Here is a 21,499-nt window from a genome sequence, read left to right on the forward strand (position 1 = left end):
CTAAGATAGAATCTGATTCATTAGTAACTATAAAAAACAGTATTGTTAAAATCTCAAACACGTGAGAAACATCACACATCATTGAGGTGCAAGTGTTTGCTCTTTGACCTCTAGGATTACACTGTGTTTGACCCTTCTCCTCATTAACATGCATGAGGCCCTTTAGTATGTAAAAGGACAATAACAATTCTTCTACATTAGTCACACTCTGAACTCTGTAAAGCCTGAGCTCTGTGAAAATCAGTCCAAACTACGACAGCTTCCTAATATGTGCTTAAAATCCTTCGTTCCACGGCGCATTAGAGTTGCTCTGCTGATCTGGAATCATCACAGGCATTAAAGCATCATAAAGCAAAACTAGTCCATTGCGAAATTACTAAACCAGAAAAACTCTTGTATTTACATGAAAAGGAAGCTTTAAAAGGAAACACTCGTAAAATAAAGTCAAGTTCCTCCATGAATTAATTACATTTATTATGACAATTTCTGCATTAACTATTACTCATACTTAAGGTTAGACATCTGAACAAGCCCCCTGAAACTAAGTATTAAACTTCAAATTACACAAAGTCTCACTAAAAAAAAAAAAAAAAGCACAGGCAGCATGCCATCAGTATGGACACTTGCCAAACATCTGCATTTAGAGAGTGAGAGAACCATAGAAGAGGTTCAGCCACTAACCCACAGAGACAGACACTGTTTTGCAACTACGTCACATCTAGACAGAGTAAACACGCCACACTGACCCCATGCATTTCTACAGCTCTCTGACTCTGAGAATGTTTTACAGCAGGCTGCCCCCGTAGAGATATTATAGCAACTGCAATCTGGCGCCATTGCATTAGTTATTTCAGGCGCACACAAGTCTTAAACTTTCTCAACAACAACGCATAAAAGTAGGCTCTCTGAGCAAGCTCAATACTGCTGCACCATCAAATCTGATCACATGGTCTACACACACACTGAGCTCAATAACAGCATGCTCCTGAAGTTCTCTATTCAGGGGCAGACAGAGCAATTAGTGTGCGCATCCCTGAGCAACCCCAAAACAAAAACATGACCTGTAACCACTGTTCCTCCCCGAGTTCACACCAGACCAGGGTCCAAAACTAACAATAAATAAAAGTAAAAAACTGAAAATAGAAAATAAAGGGAGCAACACTCATCAACTTGTGCAACTTAAAAGTGCCCCTATTATGCTATTTTTAAGGTTGCTAATATTGTTCTATAAGCCTTCTAAAACAAGTTTACATGCATGCAAAGGTCAAAAAAACATGTTACTTTTCTCAGAAAACAGATTTGTGAGCAGGCAAGTTGGCGATGTAAAACATGGGCAGACATTATGCAAATGTGTTACCTTGTTACATAGAGCAGTAACAGAATAAGATTCAAATTCCTGACAACTCATTTAGGTAATTGAGAGCAGACTTTTTTTTGACAGACAATAACTTAATCTATTGTGCAATGTTGACTTCACAACTTTGCAGATAGTTTATGTTCACATACAGCCACATGACACACTACATGAAAGGTAACAGTCGAAAAGGCATAATGTAGTACTTTAAGAAACCTCATCCCTGCGCAATTCATCATCAGAGGATACAAAAGATTAATAAAATTCCATCTTCAACTGTGCTGTTTGTCACATATAAACAGAGAAAAAACAATGCCAAATAAAAATACTTAAACTACTATTCAAAAGTTTAGGGACAGTGTATTTTTAATTTAAGAAATGAACACTACTATTCAGCAGAGAGGTGATAAATTGTTGAAAAGAGACACTAAAGACACTTACAATGTTACAAAAGATTTGCATTTCAAATAAACGCTGCACTCAAAAAAATGATTTTTCACATTTGTTCACTTTACCTGAACAATTCATGTTGAATTAATGCCATTTTGGCTATTTTTCAGTTCAACATGATTGTGTCATGTTAAACTGACTTAAAACTGTGACTCGTTGGTTTAACATAAAGTTTTCATTTTGAAAGAACATGTTTCAATCAAGTACCTCAAAATAAGTTTTACACTTCCCATCATGCTTTGCACAGGACTGGATATGGGGAGAGAAAATGTTGAAATAAAGTGTTATTTTATGCAGTTTTTAGTAAAATGTGATAATAAGGAGACTTTTTCATGTCTAATGCTCTATTATATGGGCATTTTAAAAGACTTTATATTGGTGTATTTTGTGCGAGTTACCGTTGTGGTGAAGTGTGGAGCTTGTGGTTGGGTTGAGGACCTGCCAAGTTAGCTAAAATTATAAAAATAGGGAAGTTGCGGCCCAATGGTTAGAGTCGAACTGGCAATCGAAAAGTTGTGAGTTTGAGTCCCGGGCCTGCAGGAATTGTGGGTGGGGGGAGGGCATGTACAGTGCTCTCTCCACCTTCAATACCACGACTGAGGTGCCCTTGAGCATGGCATCGAACCCCCAACTGCCACCCCGGGTACCGCAGCATAAATGGCTGCCCTCTGCTCCAGGTGTGTGCTCACAGTGTGTGTGTGTGTGTGTTCACTGCTCTGTGTGTGTGCACTTCGGATGGGTTAAATGCAGAGCACAAATTCTGAGTATGGGTCACCATACTTGGCTGAATGTCACGTCACTTTCACTTTTGTCACTTTCAATTACAACAATAAAGGTTTGAAAATGTAACATGTTTTGTCCATTTATTAAATATAATTAAGAAAATGTAAGGTGCTTATATAAAGCAAGTAACAATAAGTTATTGAAAATGAGTAAAGTTTATGTATTATCCAAGCTTAAATCACAGTTCATCAGTTTTCATAAAATGTATTTAATTCATTTATGTTAACTGAACATGAAAAGGTGAAGCATAAACAAATATTAACTTTTGCGTTGGATTTATGTGATTACATTGGATGGAAAATTGACATCTAATTGAATTAAATAAGTTTTAACTTTTGGGGTTAAATATTTTTTTGAGTGTGTTCTTAAAAAAACAATAATAATAAATCATCACGGTTTCCACAAAATATTAAGCAAAACCATTTTCAATTGATAAGAAATATTTTTTAGCAAATAGGGATCTAAAATATCGATTAATTCTATGATCGACTGTCGTTTAAATTAACGATCAATTAATCAATTAATCGTTAATCCATCTATTGCAGGCACGCAGTCAACGGCATGATAGGATATGCAAAAGCCACACACACACACAAAATGCTCTTTTAGTCTGAATAAAATGCTAGTAGCAGAATTATAAAATGAATAGATGTGATTATGAGCATTGTAAAAATTGAAGAGAGCATGCCATACGTTTGAAGTTTACTTTGTTGACCGTTTTCTGGCACGGAGACCGCTAAACGAGCCTCTTTAAATGGTTTTTGTGGTGCTCGTTGTTGTATTTTAAAGCAATAGCAATGTTTTCAACTGACATTATGACATTTAAAATAAAATTATCCCAAACGTAACTGTGATGCGCCTGTGACTGCGACTGCGAACAGTGTCCATCGGCACTGATGCAGCAAAAACACACTGTTGTTGAATTTTTGCGTTCCGGTAGGCCTAGCCTATTTGTTTTTAAAAATCTGGCATACAAGTGCATTAGATCATGACAGTGCATGCTTGCATACGAGGACGAGCTTTGGCTAGATTTATTTGGAAATTATTGCTCATGTCTCATTTGACACAAATCCAAATGTTTACATATTTGCAATGTATTTGAATTTTTAAACACTATTTATAATGTAAACTACTCACACATTCACACATAGACGGAATAGATTAGGGTGAACTGGTATACAACGGTCTATTTAAACTGACCACTGTAACCTTTTAAATGTTTAGTTGACTTTATTTTGACAATGAACAGACTGTGATGCAAGTTTGAATCGCTAGAATATACGTTTGCTCCAGGCTCTGACGCGATCGAAACAGCTGAGAAACACCTTTTCGCAGGGTTAGGAAAATGTTAGATCGTACCATGCCTCTGGATGCCGTTCGAGATATAGCCTTAATTTATGTGGCTTTGTTCTGGTTTCTTATATCTTCACAGTCTAACCCTCTAATTTTGCAGGTTTATTTTATCATCTTTAACTTTTAATTGCATCTCTTATGGTGTGCGGTAAACATGGGAAGGGAAATTAAAAATTTCATGAATTAAGAATTCATTCGATTTATTAATTTGTTCCCTTATTTCAGTTAAATCATGGGTTATTTAGGGAACAAAATAAATGAAACGTGGACAATTGCCACAAATTAAGTCGTAGGAACGAATTAACAAGTTGTAGGAGTTGTATCTGTCCCACAGCCAGTTAACTGACCAAGGACAACCTTAATCGATCGCATCTCTTATCGACAATTAACCGATAATCGATTAATCGTTTACATCCCTAGTGGCAAATCAGCATATTAGAATGATATCTAAAGGATCATGTGACACTAAAGACTGGAGTAATGGCTGCTGAAAATTCAAGATACATTTCAATACAAAAATAAAAGTTATTTTAAATTGCATAATATTTCACAATTATTGTATTTTTGATCAAATAAATGCAGTCTTGAGCATGAGATACTTTTTCCCAAAAACATTTTGCTTTTAAATCGTGCCAAACCGAAACTTTTTTAAACGGTTATGTATTTTTAACAAATGTGACCCTTGACAACAAAACAAGTCTTAAGTGTCAATTTTTCAAAAATGGGATTTTTACAACACCTGAAAGCTGATAATTAAGTTGATTTATGGTTTGTCTGGATAGGACAATATTTGGCTGAGATACAACTATTTGAAAATGTGATTAAGGATGTCCCGATACCACTCGTCCCGATATCACCGATTCCGATATCAATCCGATATTTTCATTTTATTCTTGAATTAATACTAATAATAATAAAATAAAAGGAAGCACTTTGCTCAATTAGCCACCTAAAAACAAAAATCTATGTCATTATTTTAACTATTAAAAACAATAAAACAAAGATACACATTACAAATACACATAATACACAAATAAATAAACAGCGTTTTGCAGGTACAATATTATTTAGCATTTTAAAAATTTAATGAACAAGTAAAAATTACAATTGTAGCTAGAAAGTTGCCTATGGCTATGATTTTACTAATACTGTTGTCTGATTAATTTTATAGTCTCAAGCATTCAGATATTACACACATGAAAACTTTACTTCAATAAAAACAAGGATTAGTTTTGGGATTGTGATGTCCACATGTTTTTGTTGAAGAAATTATAGAGGCTAGTTTTTCTATCGCAAAACGGGGTGGCCAAAAATAAAAGATCGATATTTGAATTGAATTAAACGGAACATTGAAAGTCTAAGAGGATATTAAGGCAGATGCTGCGGTGATATCACCGACATTAAAACAAAACACGTTATTAACTTAATGTTATCAAAATCCAAAAAAGATTAACAGGATTATAAAAGTACCTAAAAGTGATGCATGGGCCTGATCTTGGACTTTTTTCTTTCCCTCATCTCGGCGCCAGACTACGGTTGTTTTTTCCAGGGCAAAGTTATCCATCAGTTATGATCATTTGCAGTCAGCCGACAGCTGCAAACATGAAGTGAGAGCAAGCAAGCAGGAGCGGCTGCGGGAATGGCGCGTCACGTGTGAGTCGTCTGTAAATTTTTATTTACATATACGTTAATATACATATAAAACTAAAGTTTTTTTTTTTTTTGAGCAACTGGGATGGTGCCCCCCTGGGAGTTGGTGCCTGCGTACTCTGTGTATAGGGAGCAGTGGTACTGGACATAGACATAAATACCTGCCTATAACTGGATATGTCGGCTGTCGCAGTATATTCATTCCATGGTGCCAGAACTGCAGCTGACAGAATGTGCGCTGCAGCATAATACAATGATATTTCTCCAAAAGCAGATTGTGGAGACATTTTTATCGTCCATGATCAAAAATATTCATATCTCACACCCCTTCCCTCGGAAGAAAACGCAGAACGAGCGCAAGAGCACTTTAGCGTCGGACCTAAAAGGGGCAAGGGCCGCTAATTTTACATATGACCGTTGGACTTTTTTCCTCTTTAAGGTTAAAATACTTCCACACCGCTGACATGGCTATTCTGTAAGTTAGCTAACTCTCATACTCATGCGACTATGATTGGCTTCTACTGTTATCATGTGACAGGCTGCGCGCTTACCTGGATGTCACAGCAAGGGAAATGCTAATATTCAAGCATTTAGGCAATGGTTTAAACTAGATTTTCCCATGGTTTGCGTTGGATAGGTATCGGACATAGGTATCAGATCATTTTTTTCTCCCCTCTGATCTCGCGTTCTGGGCCAGTATCTGCATGATACTGATGTCGTAGATGTGATGTGAAAAAAATAATAAAAATACTGAGAAGATAGTTTTTAAAGATGTCCAAATGAATTCTTAGCCATGCATATTACTAATCAAAAATTACGTTTTGACATATTTACGGTAGGAAATTTAGAACATGATCTTTACCTTATATACTAATGATTTTTGTCATAAAAGAAAAATCTATAAGTTTAACCCATACAATGTTTGTTGGCTGTTGCTAAAAATTGGTTTTGTGGTGCAGTGTCACAAATGCAACTGCAAAACAATTTTATGGTCTGCGCACTAGTCAACAGAGACCAAAAATAGAGCTCAGGACACCACCTCTCGTGATAACAGCAGATAATCATGATGACAGCACATCTCCAGCTTAAAAGCAAGAAAGGAAGAGGAGCGGTATACATTTACCTGTTAACCAGACCCCCCATTATGGGACATGCAGTTGAAAGTGCCCTACCTAACTTAAAACTGCAACCGTTCCTCACTTCAGTATTACATACATAATTTTGGTCTCTTTGGAAAGAAGGCTTTACTTTTTCGTTGATTTGTTGAGTTGATAATGCTCAAAAATATGAAAAGTTATAGACATGGTCAAGTGCCTTAAAAATCATTTTTTACCACGCTGATTTTTTATTTTATTTTAATCTAAAAATACATGAAATCAGTCCTGGAGCAATCTAGAAAAGTAATGGGTTGAAAGTCACGTGTGTCATGAGTTTCTATTTCAAAACTGAAGATACCATGAAAAATGAGATTCCTGTAACCATTTTTTTGAGACTATGTCTACATCCTGAGATTGCTAGAAATTAAGCATAGGGTTGTGCCGATAGACGATTGTATTGTGTATCGACGATAGTCAGAGATATCGACATAAGCAGATTTCTCTGTCGATACTCAAGACGATATTAGGCTCATTCTCCTATTAATGTATTAGATTATAATAATAACTATTATTTTTATTAGGCTGCTTATTATAATTCAGCTATAAAACTGCCCAGCTATTTCACTTCATCCCCGCATTTCGCGCACGCGCGCACACACACACACGCACACACCGCGAGCACAGGATGTTTAAAGTAAGTTTAATGGCTGCTACACGGCATCACGCTCTTCTCAAAAGTGAGAGATTAACTCTTTCTTGGCGTTACAAATAAAGAAAAAATATTAACAAGGCGGCAGAGCAAATTTATCATCCATAAGTTCGCTCTGTCGCCTTGTTATTATTTTCATGCACTCCAAACTATAATGTGATGCATCGTTTCGGCCGTTACAAAGTCTCCATCCACAAACAGACGTACATTGTCTCCAGACATAAGGTATTTCATTGCACTTTAACAAGTAATCTGAACGGCCTATATATGTGCAATATTTTAAACGAGCCCTCACTAACTGAGTTAATGCCACCGTTATGTTAGAACGCATTTCATTCTTGTTTCTGTGGCGGTGCGTCGGTCTCGTTATGAGGCACGCGATCCGGAGAGCTGTATGATTGATGCATCAGTTCAATTAAACTTACTCCAAACATATGAACTTACCTGTTTTAAATACTTTATATTTAACGTGTTCATTTATGCCCAATATTAGTGTTAAACTGCTGGACTTTAAGGTGCGTCAGAGCGCGTAACAAGCTGTTACGAGAGAGCACCAGAATTCAAATAAACAATATTCAGCCTATCACTTTTTTTTTTGTGGATCGTCTCATTCTGTTTGTGGCACTGTACACTACAAAACCATGCTGTTTTTTACTACCAAGTCACAGTTTTCTGAGCGGGAGTTATTCCATATCGGACACAAACAATACTGTAACCTAATAAACTTAAGAACTGAAACGTAAACAAAGGATATATTACAACGTTATTGCTTCGTTGGACTAAAAGTGCTCCATGAGATTTCGTTCAGTAGACATTTACTTTCCTAACTAAACCGGGATTTACAGCTGTAGATGTGTTTATGACTCGTTATTACAACAAATCTGGTATGTACTGCTTTGTGATTCTTCATGTTTTGATGTGTACTGCTTACACAAATTTAGCAAATACATTCTTTATAAGCTTTCCATTGGAAAAAACAGCAATCTGTTGTCAATGCTTGAGGCTTAGATCTTTATGATGATATATATACTTTGTCCAGATTAATTTTGTCCTGTTTCATTTAATCTATTCGTAAACATTGACACGTGCAAACAAAGAGAGTTCAGTGCACCCACGTACAGGTACAGGTTAACTTATTTGTGAGGTTTAGAGGGAAAAAGGACTAGACTAAAGATAACGAGCAGTAACAGCTTGTGATGAGAAAAACAGCATGAGAAAATAAGAGCAAAAGAAGTAACATTCCACAGCTGTAGTATTGGGCTGTTACTGACTTCCTGAAAGCAGTGGCTCTGGTCAGGGTGTAGCAAACTCCTACTACGAAAACCACAAACACACTTCATACCTCAAGTCAACGACTTAACAAACACACATCACACCCAGGCACATGAACAGGAGGTGTCTGCAGCCCCTTGGCCGAGTTGTTTGAATAGCATCCAACAATTTACATCTAATTGTCTTGCATTGTCTTTAGTCACATGAGTGTGTTACAATGTGATTAATGTTAGCTACAGCTAAACCTATTAAAATAGTTTTTGTTAACTGAAATAAAGCTGAAATTAAATATAAATATTAGATTAAAAAAAACGAAATAGCTGAAATAAGTTTAAGCTGAATTACCCAAAAAAAAAAAAAAAAAAAAATAGAATCAGAAAATAAAAAATAAAAGCTAATTAAAAAAATAACAAACACCGTAATAGTATATAGAAAACACTTAAAAACACCGGTCTGTTAATGTTAAACTAGAAATTATGTGGTAACAGTCAGGACAAAAAATTCTGTCATATATTCCTCACATCATACTTAGTTTTGAGCGAACTATCCCTATGACAAACCACATTTCTAAAACACATGACAAACTCTCCGTCTTCCATCACCTGACCAACAGTAGTAGAAAGATCAGGTGATCAACCGTAGAACATGACGTTACACACCCTCTCTCTCCAAACCATACCCCTGGAAGACATAAGCCACAGTAAAGAAGTGCATTACTAACAGCAGCGTGTTTGCCACAAATAGAGAACTGAGACTCTCTGAAATACCTTCAGATTAAAGCAGTCGACCACAGAGCAATGGCAGTTAACACACAAACATACACTGTCTACTGCATCCATCAAAGGTCCTCCAAACAAAGCCTTTATACACACAAAAGAGAGCATCCGTCTCATTCATTCATAAAGCGTGGCCTTTAAAGCGCTCTAGAGTCAATAAGAGAACTTAAAAGCCTCTAGACTCGATAACTAGAGCTCGTATTCTGCGCGCTTTAACTGTTTGCCTCGTCATAACAGCTGAACAAACCCGGCGAGACTTTTCTCAAACAAAACATTGTTAGTCAACAGTCACTTATGCTAATTAAATGTTTTATTGATCTTATGTAACAGCCTTTCACTAAATACAAAGCCAACATTTTGAACTAAAAGACAACATGATTGGCTGCATGCCTTGGAGACTCTCAATCTTTACAAAGATTATCACAACAGCCGCACATGGATGGGTTTTGAAGAACACTTTAAAACAAAATTTGTTTTTAAAACTAATAAACAGAAAATAAATACTGATGCTTGCTAAAAAAAAAACGTATTCAGCTTTAAATGTTGTAATTTTTTAGGTTAAAAAATACAGACCCTTTTGCTTATTTTTTCCCACAGCTGTTTTATTTTTTTTGGTGGACTTTTTCATCCAAGCTTTACTATATAATGCTCCTCGAGTCAACACACCCCTCAAAAAAAAGACATTCCACCTTAACTACCTCAATATACTGCCCATTTATTTTTCAAGATCAAAACGAAATTTTACAGGAAAAACATACTATTTTAATCAACATGCTTTTTTGAAAATACGTGAAGGTGCCAGAACAGAGACCCTAGAACATCTCCACATATCATAAATCTCTCCAAAAGACACACTCTGAATTCGCACACATCTCCACTACAGCAAAGAAAGGAGCTTCTGATGAAGACAGAATCAAGGCGAGTTAGAGTGTAGTGAGCATGTGAATGTGAATGAAAATGCAAAGAAACAGGAAAAAGAGAGAAAAAGAGTTGACATTTCAGCATTGGCTGTCATCTATGACCAGTGTGTAGTGTCAGCTACTGAGTGTGTGAGTGGAGAACAGAAATGGGAAATGAGAGAGTAGGAGTTCTGGAATGTCAGGAATCTCAGATCAGACTTGTGGAACTGAGCTCAGAAAGCAGCAGAGGATCTACGAGCTGCAGTTTGAGCAGGGTTCTAGATTTACGTCAGGGCAGATTTACTATAGTGTGTTTATCTGAGGCTGTCTAGGACTGATGGGTAAAAAAAGGTTATCAGACGATATAAATGATATAATCTGGCCATGCCTTTGAAATTTCAGCATGAAACAACTGTGCGCACACACACTGGATCTATGGTTTATTTCCCATCCAAACTGCAATGGTAGGAAAAGCCCAGACAGAATATGCAAAAAAAAAAAAAAAAACACTTCACATTATAGGAAGGAAGTCTGTTGCCTTATGTTAACTGTATTTAAACCAAATTCCTACTGGTAACTAAAAGTCAACGACCTCTTTCTTTTTTGCGTTTTCTAAATGCATGTTATTGTGAATGATTCACCAATGCACATTGTTTTTTAATTTGACTTTTAAAAATAAAAAGTAATAAAACATTAACAACTCTCGTGACACAGTCAACATAAGCCTGATAGCCTAGAAAACAACTAGTAGAAACTTTTTTACATATTAAGGGATGCACCTTTCGGAATGCAATTTTGCTGTTTACAGATAAATCTTTATATTTAAAAGTTCAAACCGGTGCACAAAGATTATTTTACAGTACATGTGCTTATTATAATTTTATGTAGAAAATATAAAAGACTTGCCCTGCACATGTTGCACTTGACTGCAATTTCCTTTTCTAAGAGATTCCAATCATATTTCAAGCAATTAACATCCATCATGGTGAACAGCACGCATTTGAAGCGTCTCTGAAGAAAATAATGCATTACGTATTGGCTTTAAAATATCGGCCAAATCTTTTTATCGATGTATTTACTTTGTTTCTGGAACTGGGAGCATTTTAGTTGCATTGATGTCTATGCAGGGTCAGATAGTACTCTTGATTTCATTAAAAATATCTTAATTTGTGTTCCGAAGATGAACGAAGGTCTTCCAGGTTTGGAACAACGTTAAGGTGAGTAATTAATGACAATTTTCATTTTGGGGTGAACTAACCCTTCAAAACGGCCATACGGTCAACTTAAATGCCTTTACAACTCATGTTTTTTTTTGTTTTTTTTTTTTTTTTAGTGTTGATTATTAAATACATTTGACTAATTGATTATCATATAACATGTATTTTCAGGTTCAGCCTTCAGCCAATTCAACGAACACATTCTTTAGGAGACTGGATCTATTGAACTTTGCAAATTAAAGATGTCCCAATTCCGTGAACATAAGAGCAAAGATTCTCAGCATGCCTGGTTGTGAGTGCCCAAGAAACCTGGTGTGGACAAATTTATCCTTTTAGCAGTATAGCTACAGCAAGTTCATTCATAATAGATTAACACACCAGATCACATGCCGCTTCTTTCTCAACAGAATCCCGTCACTGAAAAGATGTTGCATCTGGTGGAGTGTGAATGCATTTGTGACAGTTGTGTACATACCCCTATAAAAGCATCCTAGCTTGTAGTCTGTCATGGGTTTGCATGTCAAGGGAGACAGTGCATGCATTTCTGCATGCAAATCATTTTGTGCCCATGTAAGCGCATGATTTTATTAGGTGACATTTCTGTGGGTGTGTACAGATGTGGATAAATGTGTGCGGTTTCATGCATGCAGGTATCCTAATGGATATATTCAGCACTGCAGCTGCAGTCTGTCTCCTCCGCCACCCTACTAAACAAACAGAAAAAAAAAGTATTCACAGATGCATCTTAAATACCCTTTACAGTATGACTGCGACATTACATCACAATAATTGTTGAGTAATGTGCAGTGACGTGCAGGGAATGCATCATGTTCTGCACTGCCTCACGCATCACCAAAGCTCCCCTGTGAACACTGCCCATAAAAGAACACACTGGATCTGTGGATTAGCCATGGTAACAGATCTGCTACTCACACCCACCATGAGAGAGAGAGAGAGAGCGCGCACGATCACAGCTCTGACCTGTATGAAGGATGATGTAAGCAGCTAAAACACATCGGGGGGGTTTGGTTACAGAGCAGTGCCGTGTGACAGTACAGCCAGCCAATGAGATAACTGCCTAGTGACTGAGCATAGTTACAACAAACACATGCATAAACTATGCATTTCTATATATGGCTAGAGTGTGCCAACCATTTATCAGTAAATATAAATATATAAATATAAATATATATATATATATATATATATATATATATATATATATATATATATATATATATATATATATATATATATATATATACACACTTCTAATACAACAAAACAAGTTCCCTGGCATTTCTCCGAGCATAGCTTCTGAGCTCCCTTCCCCACAGATTCTCTAATTATAGCGAAACCACAAAACTCTGTGAGCTCATATGCAAGACAACACAGCGCAGAACAGAACAGGAAGGGTTTGGGTCTATTCATGAGCTGGAATTCTTAAAAAACCTGCGGGGAAAGAGAGAGAGAGGAAGAGGAAGCCAGCGGCGCTGCAGAGGCTGTCTGTGTTTTCCTTGCGGAAGGATCTATAGGACTGGCGTCAGGAGAAGTAAGGGTAGGGACAACACAGAAGTCTAACAGGTTTACTATGGTAATCCCTCAAAAGAGAACACAAGTGTGTATGTCTACACTGCTCCACTCCTTATACACACCTTACCTAATCTAAACGTCCACAGATGTTAAAGACAATATAAAAACAATGAATCAGAAAACATTTACACTACGGTGTAAAAGTTTGGGGTTGGTAGGATTATTAGTTATTGAAAGAAGTCTCTTTTGCTCAATAAGCCTGCATTTTTGTAAGTGTTGTAAACTTCAATAAATGTAAAAATTAAATAGAACAGTATTTATTTTTATTTTTATTTATTGTGCGTTTACAATCAATTTGGATCATTTTAATGTGTCCTTGCTAAATACAAGCATTCATTTCTTAAATTAAATAAAAACTTTCCAAAAATTTGTAACTTTTAAAAATAAAATCAATCAGAGCTCCAAACGAATGTTGAAATCAGAACATTATAATATCTGGTTTGAAAAAGGATCTGTTAAGATGCCCTTGCCAGTTTATGAATGGAGGCCTGTGAAGAATAAGACGTTTTCTGAGTTTCTATGGCATGCAGGAACCCACTGCCATATTTGTGACAGGTGATATCCTCTAAGGGACACGTGTGTTCTGCTAGGATGGCTCTTAGGGGACAAAATTAAACGCCTCCTTGGTGGAAAAAAAATACACATGCTTAAGTCTTGAACACACAAGCCATCACTGAGGGATTTGGCACCAAGAGAAATGCAAGCAGGCTTTGGGAATCAGTGTGGCAGGCAGAAATGCTAATCACCAAACAGTCCATTACTACACCTTGTTCTCCGCTCCTATGCCTCGGAGTCTGTTATTTAAAAGGCTCAGTGAGCACAAATTGAGAATCAGATCCCTTCAGTTCATATTATCTTGTCATAGGGATATAGGGAGTACAAAACACCCACTTGCACACATTAAGATGTTTTACCACACAGTCTGTGACATTAGGTGTTATGAATTAAATCTGACCACAGAACAGACTCTGCAGAAACTTTCACACAAAGAAATCATGCACCGCTTTGACATAAATGGTTTTGTCTAAAGTATCGTTCAAACATTTGCGGTTTGAATTGTGAGTTGTTGTTTTTTTTTAGGAAATTAATTATTCAGCCAAGTCTATTATGTTTACTAAAAGTGACAGTAAATACATGTATAAATATATGTATAAAACATTATTGCAGCACAGCTATTTTGAACATTGAGAATAATAAGAAATGTTTTTTAGCTCCAAATCAGCACATATTTAAAAACATCACAGACCCCAAACTTTTGAACAATAAATGTAAGCAGCAAATATTACAAACCCCACATTAAATTTCTGAATTTCATACCTTTGCTTCAATCATCTAGGTGGATGATAATCTATACATTTTATTAGTTAACAACAGGAGAGAGAGACAAGAAGTTGAAAGTATGTGGGAAATATGCATGTATTCAATTAATAATTAATGAGTCTGTAAGATGTGGTTAACATGTCGAGTCATGACGGTCATTTGGTTTCAAATGCTAGTGACAAAAAATGTAAGTAAATTAGAAAGTCAATCTGCATGACTGCTTGTATCTTCAACACACTGACTAAAGGAAACTACTAATAGAAAGAGGGAGGGAAGGAAAGTGCCAGTGTGTGAGTGAAAGAGGGTGAGCTGAAGGAGGAAGCGCTGTTGTTCCTTTTTTCTGTCACTTCACAGTGATTTGCAGACAGACAGAGCAATAAAACACACAGACTCACAGTTAGAGCCTTGTTAACAGACCTCAAAGGAATGTGTGTTTTAACCGTGTTTAACAAACAGCCTCTGATCCTTTACAATTTAAAGACTCTAGGATTAAAATATTAATTTCAGTATACATATCTCAAATACATATCTTGCTTTGCATTTGAAGATGTTCAACCATTGCTGTGAATTGTTGCACGACAGAAAAAAGTATTCTAAACCTACTTGAAAGCTGTCTGGCTGTGCTAATAGAGTGCATAAATGACCTTGAGCAAGATAAGAGAAAAGCACAAATAAATGACGCTGTGAGAATAGAACTGTGACAGAGGGCAGAGAAAAGCCAAGCTGCTCTTTTTTTTTCCACCTCTACACACGTCATCTCAGTTTCTTATCAAAGAGCACAGATGCTGACAGGGAGAAATCCAGCGCTGGAGACGGAGCACTTGCGCGCCTGCAAGAAGCTAATGTACACAAACACACAAGAGCATATTGCAGCCTGAGAACGGCATTAAAATAAATTATTATTGCACTATTGCACAAGTAGCCAATCTCTGTATTCAAATCCCCACTGAGATGGTGTGTAAATATGCTTTGAGAGCAATGATATTCATGTTTTGGTGTCAGACTGAGAAGCAAGCGTGGTTGATTTGAGGCCACCTGATCTAGATCTTACTCAGTATAGAAACCTGAGCTTCATAAACAAGCACTTCTCTAATGCAAGTACCTCAGTGTAGGATGCAAAAATTGCAAGCTCTATCAAAGCAGTGATCAAATGAATCCTTGTAGTTACAGATAACGTAAAATCAATTTTAGACAATGTGAGCAAATGAAAGAACATCTGAACAGGAATAGTATTCTTACCTCTTGTTAATGGGCTTCTCGTCCTTTTCGTAGGGTTTGACGAACCATTTTCCAATGCGTACGAAACTACGGTTCATCAGACAGCGCTCCAGCAGATTGTGAATGGCCTTGAAGAGAAGAGTTCGACATTCGTAGGACAGACCGCTTTCCCACACACCATCATCCTCGCCTGTGGAGAGGACACACAAAGACCTGGTCACCAACCTGCTGCTGTCTATAAACATCATACGTACCTTTCATATGGGGGAGCAATTTGCAGAAGTGAGTGAAAGAACGCACACAAAAAAAGGAAGCAGATTATTCTTTTTACACAAAAAGGCAAAAAAAATGTATTCTACCTCACCAGAATAAAGACCAATAGCTAAAATTTGGGTAACACTTTAGAATAAGGTCCATAACTGTATTTTCATTAACTAACATTAACGAAGATGAATAAATACAGTAATAAATGTATTATTCATTGTTTGTTCATGTTAATTAATACATTAACTAATGGAACCTTATTCTAAAGTGTTACCAAAATTTGTAACTGGCCAGAAGATAAACTAGATCCCAGGGCAAAAATCCATTCTAAATCTTTTACTACAATACAGCAAAAGGATGAATGTTGTTGTTGCATAAAACACCAGCTGGACTGGGCTGTTTCTTAAGTCTAAATAACTAGTGACTGACTGATATATCAGGCAACATCTGCCATTTTTCAAATATCGGTTTTGGTCGATGTGTTCGAGGAGGGAATTTTTTGAACTATTGCTTTAGTATTATTAGTAATAGAAAGGCAAACATTATAATACTTAATCTTTTGCGGTCAGCATTCAGCAAATACGCATTTATATAATTTAAACAAATCTTTGAATGACTAATGAACATTTAATTTCACAAAACTTGCAGACTTAGTTGGATCTAGTTGAGATCTTGTGAAGTGTGCATTCATTTGTATCCTGCATGATCACATGTAAGAGTTGGTCCATGTAAATTTAATGCCAACAGGAGGAGAGTTCTGCTTGACTGAAAATACCCGATCAACAAACTTCAAACATGTGATTTCAAATTAGGCTGTTCGTTATGCATTTGCCCACTGTCATATTCATGTCATTTTCATTGTGTGCTGTATGTAAAATGAGTGTTACCTTGGCTTTATTTGAAAAAAATATATATATGATTTTATATATATGAAAAAAAGATTATATCTGCTTTATATTGGCCATCCTGCTTTCCAAGATATCAGCATCAGCTGTCAAAAACTGATATCGGTCGACCAATATAAATAACATTGCAACACCCAATCAGTCAGTCACAATCCAGAGGTCCTGCTGAATTTTTTATCAATTAAAAGCTTTGGCCATTAATTGATTTTAACAATGGCCTCCGTTCCTATAGTTTAAAAAAAAGAAAATGATATCTGAAGCTCTAGTTAACTTTAAAGCACAAAGAATTCTACTTGTATTTTAATTTTACCCAAGTCTTAATTAATCCGATGCACTGATCCTAGCACATGCCATCTTGCCTTGCACCAAATAGTCTTGCAGGTACAGTGTCCAACGAGGCTGTAAATCTGAGTGCTGGTTTGTTTCTGGATCACGTTTGGCTGTGGCCTCCATGCTTCAGTAATCACATTAGGAGTCACTGCTTAAAGCTGGCAGCTCTTAAGCTCCTTTCAAACATGTCTCTGTGCAGCACAGCTCCCATGAGCACCCAGGGGCTGCACACATTACACCTCCCACCCACCCACACTTGCCCGCCCGCTGGTCTGCAGATGGAAACACAGCATATCCACTAGATAAAACAGTAACAAACAACTCTGATAGGATTCCCCGACACTGCAGACGTCTGACAATATATTTGCTGCCACAGTGTACTAAATCAGACACATTTAGTTTTAGGTGACAACAAAAACACACTTGATTATTTGCATGCAGGGCCTAAAACGAGCACTCACCAAGCACCAAATGAGGGTAAAAATCAGCATTGGTGAGTCCATGTAACAGTGTCAATCACCAGCTGGAGGGTGCAACTTTTACAAATTAAAACAATGCAATGAGTGAAAACAACAGGCAATTTTTAAAGAGATATTTTATTTCTGACATAAGCTAGTAAAATAATATTTTCCAAAAGACAAGATCATCGTGATTAGCCATTCTGTCATAAGCGACAAGAGCGAATTAAATGATACAAACAGACTGATAAGAAAAGACTTAGAGAAGGTTATTAATGCCTTTGTTTTGTCTCGTCTGGACTATTGCAATGTGTTGTATGTGGAGTCCTCCCAAACCACTATTTCACGCTTGCAATTAGTTCAGAATACAGCAGCTAGGCTGCTAGTGGGTGCTAAGAAAAGTCATCATATCACTCCTATTTTACCTTCTCTTAAGTGGCTACCAGTGAACTACAGGACAAAATATAAAACTCTTGTGTATGTTTTTAAAGCAGTGCATGGGTTGGCCCCTGCTTACATGTCTGAGCTCATTGCTGTTCATCAAGCACCTAGGTCTCGAAGATCTAATAATAGTTTATTGCTTACTGTGCCTCGTACTCATTTAAAGTTAAAAGGGGATCAGGCCTTTGCTGTTGTGGGGCCGAGGCTCTGGAACAGTTTTCCTCAGTAACTAAGAGTAAAAAAGTAAAGAACAACATGTCTTTAGCCTTTGAGAGGGTGGGCTAGTTTTTGTTGTTGATATGTTGTGTTTTGTTTTAAGTTGTGTGTTTTAATGAAGTGTTTTTTGATTGTACAGCACTTTGGTCTGCAGGTGCAGTTGTAAAGTGCTCTATAAATAAAAGTGAATGAATGAATGATAAGGTTTTGAGCAGTGTGATGGCCAGCTTGTCCCTAGACAAAGTTCTAATAACTTTTACATGAGAAGATTTTGCTGCTACATTCAATCTGCATCGATATTGGCCGATCAACATGACAAGAAATCATTACTCAATATCGGCTGCAAAAATCCTGATAGGAGCATCCCTACTGTACACATGCTTGTTTTAACTGTGGCCAATATCAGATTTCCAGTGTGAACAGATCATGGTTCTAAACTGACATGCATGGCAAAAGAACAGTACGAACAGGGTTGCAAGGTTTCCACAACAAAATCTGACCAATTGCTTCTCAAAACTAGTCCAAAACTATCCCAATTCAAATATAACCCGTTCTGGGGGTTATATATCGCTTTAGTGGGGTTGCTTTATAACCCACGTAGTTAAAAAACAACCCGTGGCAACAATGAAAAAGTAACCCAATTCTGCAGGAATACTGTGGACTTGGAAACATTTGCACAGCACGTTGTCATACAAAACACGGAGGACTAGGGCTGTCACTTTTAGTTCGAAAATCGATTGCACAATCGATCGGACCAAACAAAAAAAGTTTTGAAAATGAAAATAGGGAATTGATTTTAAGCAAATATGTACACTATTAATTTTAAAAGAATTAAACAATAAAAAATATAGATATAACAAAACTCACAAACAAGCAGAAAAAGAAAAAGAATTCCGAAAGTGCAGTAAGCGTTGCGAATGCTAGACAAAAAATACCAGCAATTTTACGCGCCTATAAGACCCAGTGACGTCGAAAGCAACCTCTTATGCTGTGTTCACACCAAATGCCAGTAAAGCATCTGCCGTGAATGATTTCAATGTGAAGGCAATGTAAAGACACGTTTACGAGCGTCTGGAGGTCTCGCGGTGCGAATTAGGCGTTTAGCGTGCCGCGGTAGACGTGAATTCGTCTCATTCGCGTATCTAGTTACAGGAGATGCTGAGTTATGAAAAGAAGCCACTATTGCCAGCTGACAGCGACCAGCTCTGGTGGTGGAAAATTGGCAGTAATACCCTAAGTACCTGTGTGTCCCTGGGACATCAGTGTGGTCGGAGCGCGTCTTCTCAACAGCTGGACATAAAAACCTCCTCTGAACCCTGAAAATGTTGATCGACTTATTGTCCTATCCGATAAATTTGTAATGGCCCTAGCCTTTTTATGCGCATTTAATTTTGCCTGCCTAGTACCGCCTAGTCTTCGTGTGGGATACGTTCAATGAAAACACACTTGGCCTGTTCTCAAGTTCATTTAAAAAGTTAAATTTTTTTAACAGTTGTTTGAAATGGATTGAATCAATATTTAAAATAATCTTGGAGATTTCGTCCCCTCTGCATATCTATTTTTTCGAGAATGTTGCACTCCTGTTGCGGTTTGGAATTCTGCACGAAACTTCATGCCAATAAATAAGAAATATTGCTGACTTGTGCATTTCCAGCGCTCTCTTTACGTTCGTCCGTTATTTGGCATTAAAAAAGGAAACGTCTTTTTTTTAAAAACATGGAAAATCGATTTTCAATTCGATTCAATTAACACTTATGTCTTAAAAACCGAAAATAATTTTTTCACAAAAGTGACAGCCCTACGGAGGACATACAGTAAGCGATTATGTATTTATTTATAGTGTGATCTGCTGCAGAAGCCAGTGATATTATGCACAGGCAATATGAAAAATAAAGTCAAGGATGTGACAAACTTATGATACAAGCCCTTATGTATTGCTTGTATATAGAGTTGCACTGCAATACTTATGAGTTCTGACATCACTGTACATCCACTGACTGCCTTTTGCAACTGTCTTAACTTTGGGTATGTAAATCTTTGGAGTGACTCCCATGAGCGCAAAATTGTGATGAATGTTAATCTAGAGCAGCGGTTCCCAAACTTTTTTTCCTGTGCACCCCCTTCTATGTCCCAACCGGGTTGGAACACCCCCAATCCCCACTTAAAAAATAAAATAAAATTTGCAACAAAGCTTTGTTTTATCGCCATATAAAGACTCTTATTTATTTAAAGTTTAATCATAGGCAAATAACCAGAACACGCATGATAATAACAAAAACATCAACAAAGTTTCAATATAATGCAACAAAGCTACGCACAAGCTTCCACTTTTAAGAGGACGAGTGACAGACACAGGCTCAGTAACAGAAAGCATGGTTATTTTCAGCCATGTAAAAGAAACATTGCAGCAATAGGCTAGGCCTATTAAATGACCATGGAGCTAGCATCATCATCATCATAACACAACGGTTATGAAAATTAGAATGACAGTACTTTGAATTAAATTGCAATGAAGTTACAAACGATCCACAACATTAAAGAGAATAAGCTCTGAAATAGATAAAATAAATAAAATTGAGGATCAAATCTGAAACTTTTCAAGTGCGACGACAAAATTAGCCTACACACGATCCACAACAATTAATAGGGTTGTGAATTTTTGGTTAGATAGCGATTTGATTCTATTCACGATTCATAGGTTTTCGATTCGATTCAAGAACAATTTTTGCTAATTTAGAATGATTCAATTCGATTAGATTCATAATTAAATTAAATTTGATTTGATTGTAACGGTTCGATTCTGCGTTCTTTAAGTGCATTCACAGGATTATTTCAATGCTTCCCCTAAATTCTTTAAATGCTTAGTTAGGGGGCAAATTACACAGCAGCCTTTATATAAAAAAATAAAATAAAATAAAAATAAACTTTTGTCCATTGTTAGATGCTAGTTTAATGGTGCTATGGCATGGCAAAATGTAATTAAGCCAAGATTTAAAAAAAGAGCTTTTCAAGTATTATGTATCAACTAATATTTTATCACACCAAGGGCGTAGCCATCATTTCTGTAGTGACAAATGTCAAATAAAATCATTTTATGTATGTAGCCTATGTATTTTCATAATTATTATTTTTATTTATTTATTACAATGAATTATCTTCTTTTTTTATGACTTTTAATTTGCTATAAGAAATCA

At 36.6% G+C, this 21,499-nt stretch overlaps 1 protein-coding gene across 1 annotated transcript in view; it reads right to left on the reverse strand.

Annotated features, from left to right (window-relative positions):
• LOC113054348 (mediator of RNA polymerase II transcription subunit 13-like) overlaps positions 1-21,499 on the reverse strand; it is a 77,461-nt gene that overhangs the window by 38,748 nt on the left and 17,214 nt on the right. The window contains exon 3 of the mRNA XM_026219834.1: positions 15,713-15,881. Within this exon, the coding sequence (XP_026075619.1) occupies positions 15,713-15,881 (169 nt within the window). The remainder of the gene's footprint in view (positions 1-15,712; positions 15,882-21,499) is intronic.

This window comes from Carassius auratus, chromosome 35, assembly GCF_003368295.1.
Source record: "Carassius auratus strain Wakin chromosome 35, ASM336829v1, whole genome shotgun sequence".
NCBI lineage: Eukaryota > Metazoa > Chordata > Actinopteri > Cypriniformes > Cyprinidae > Carassius > Carassius auratus.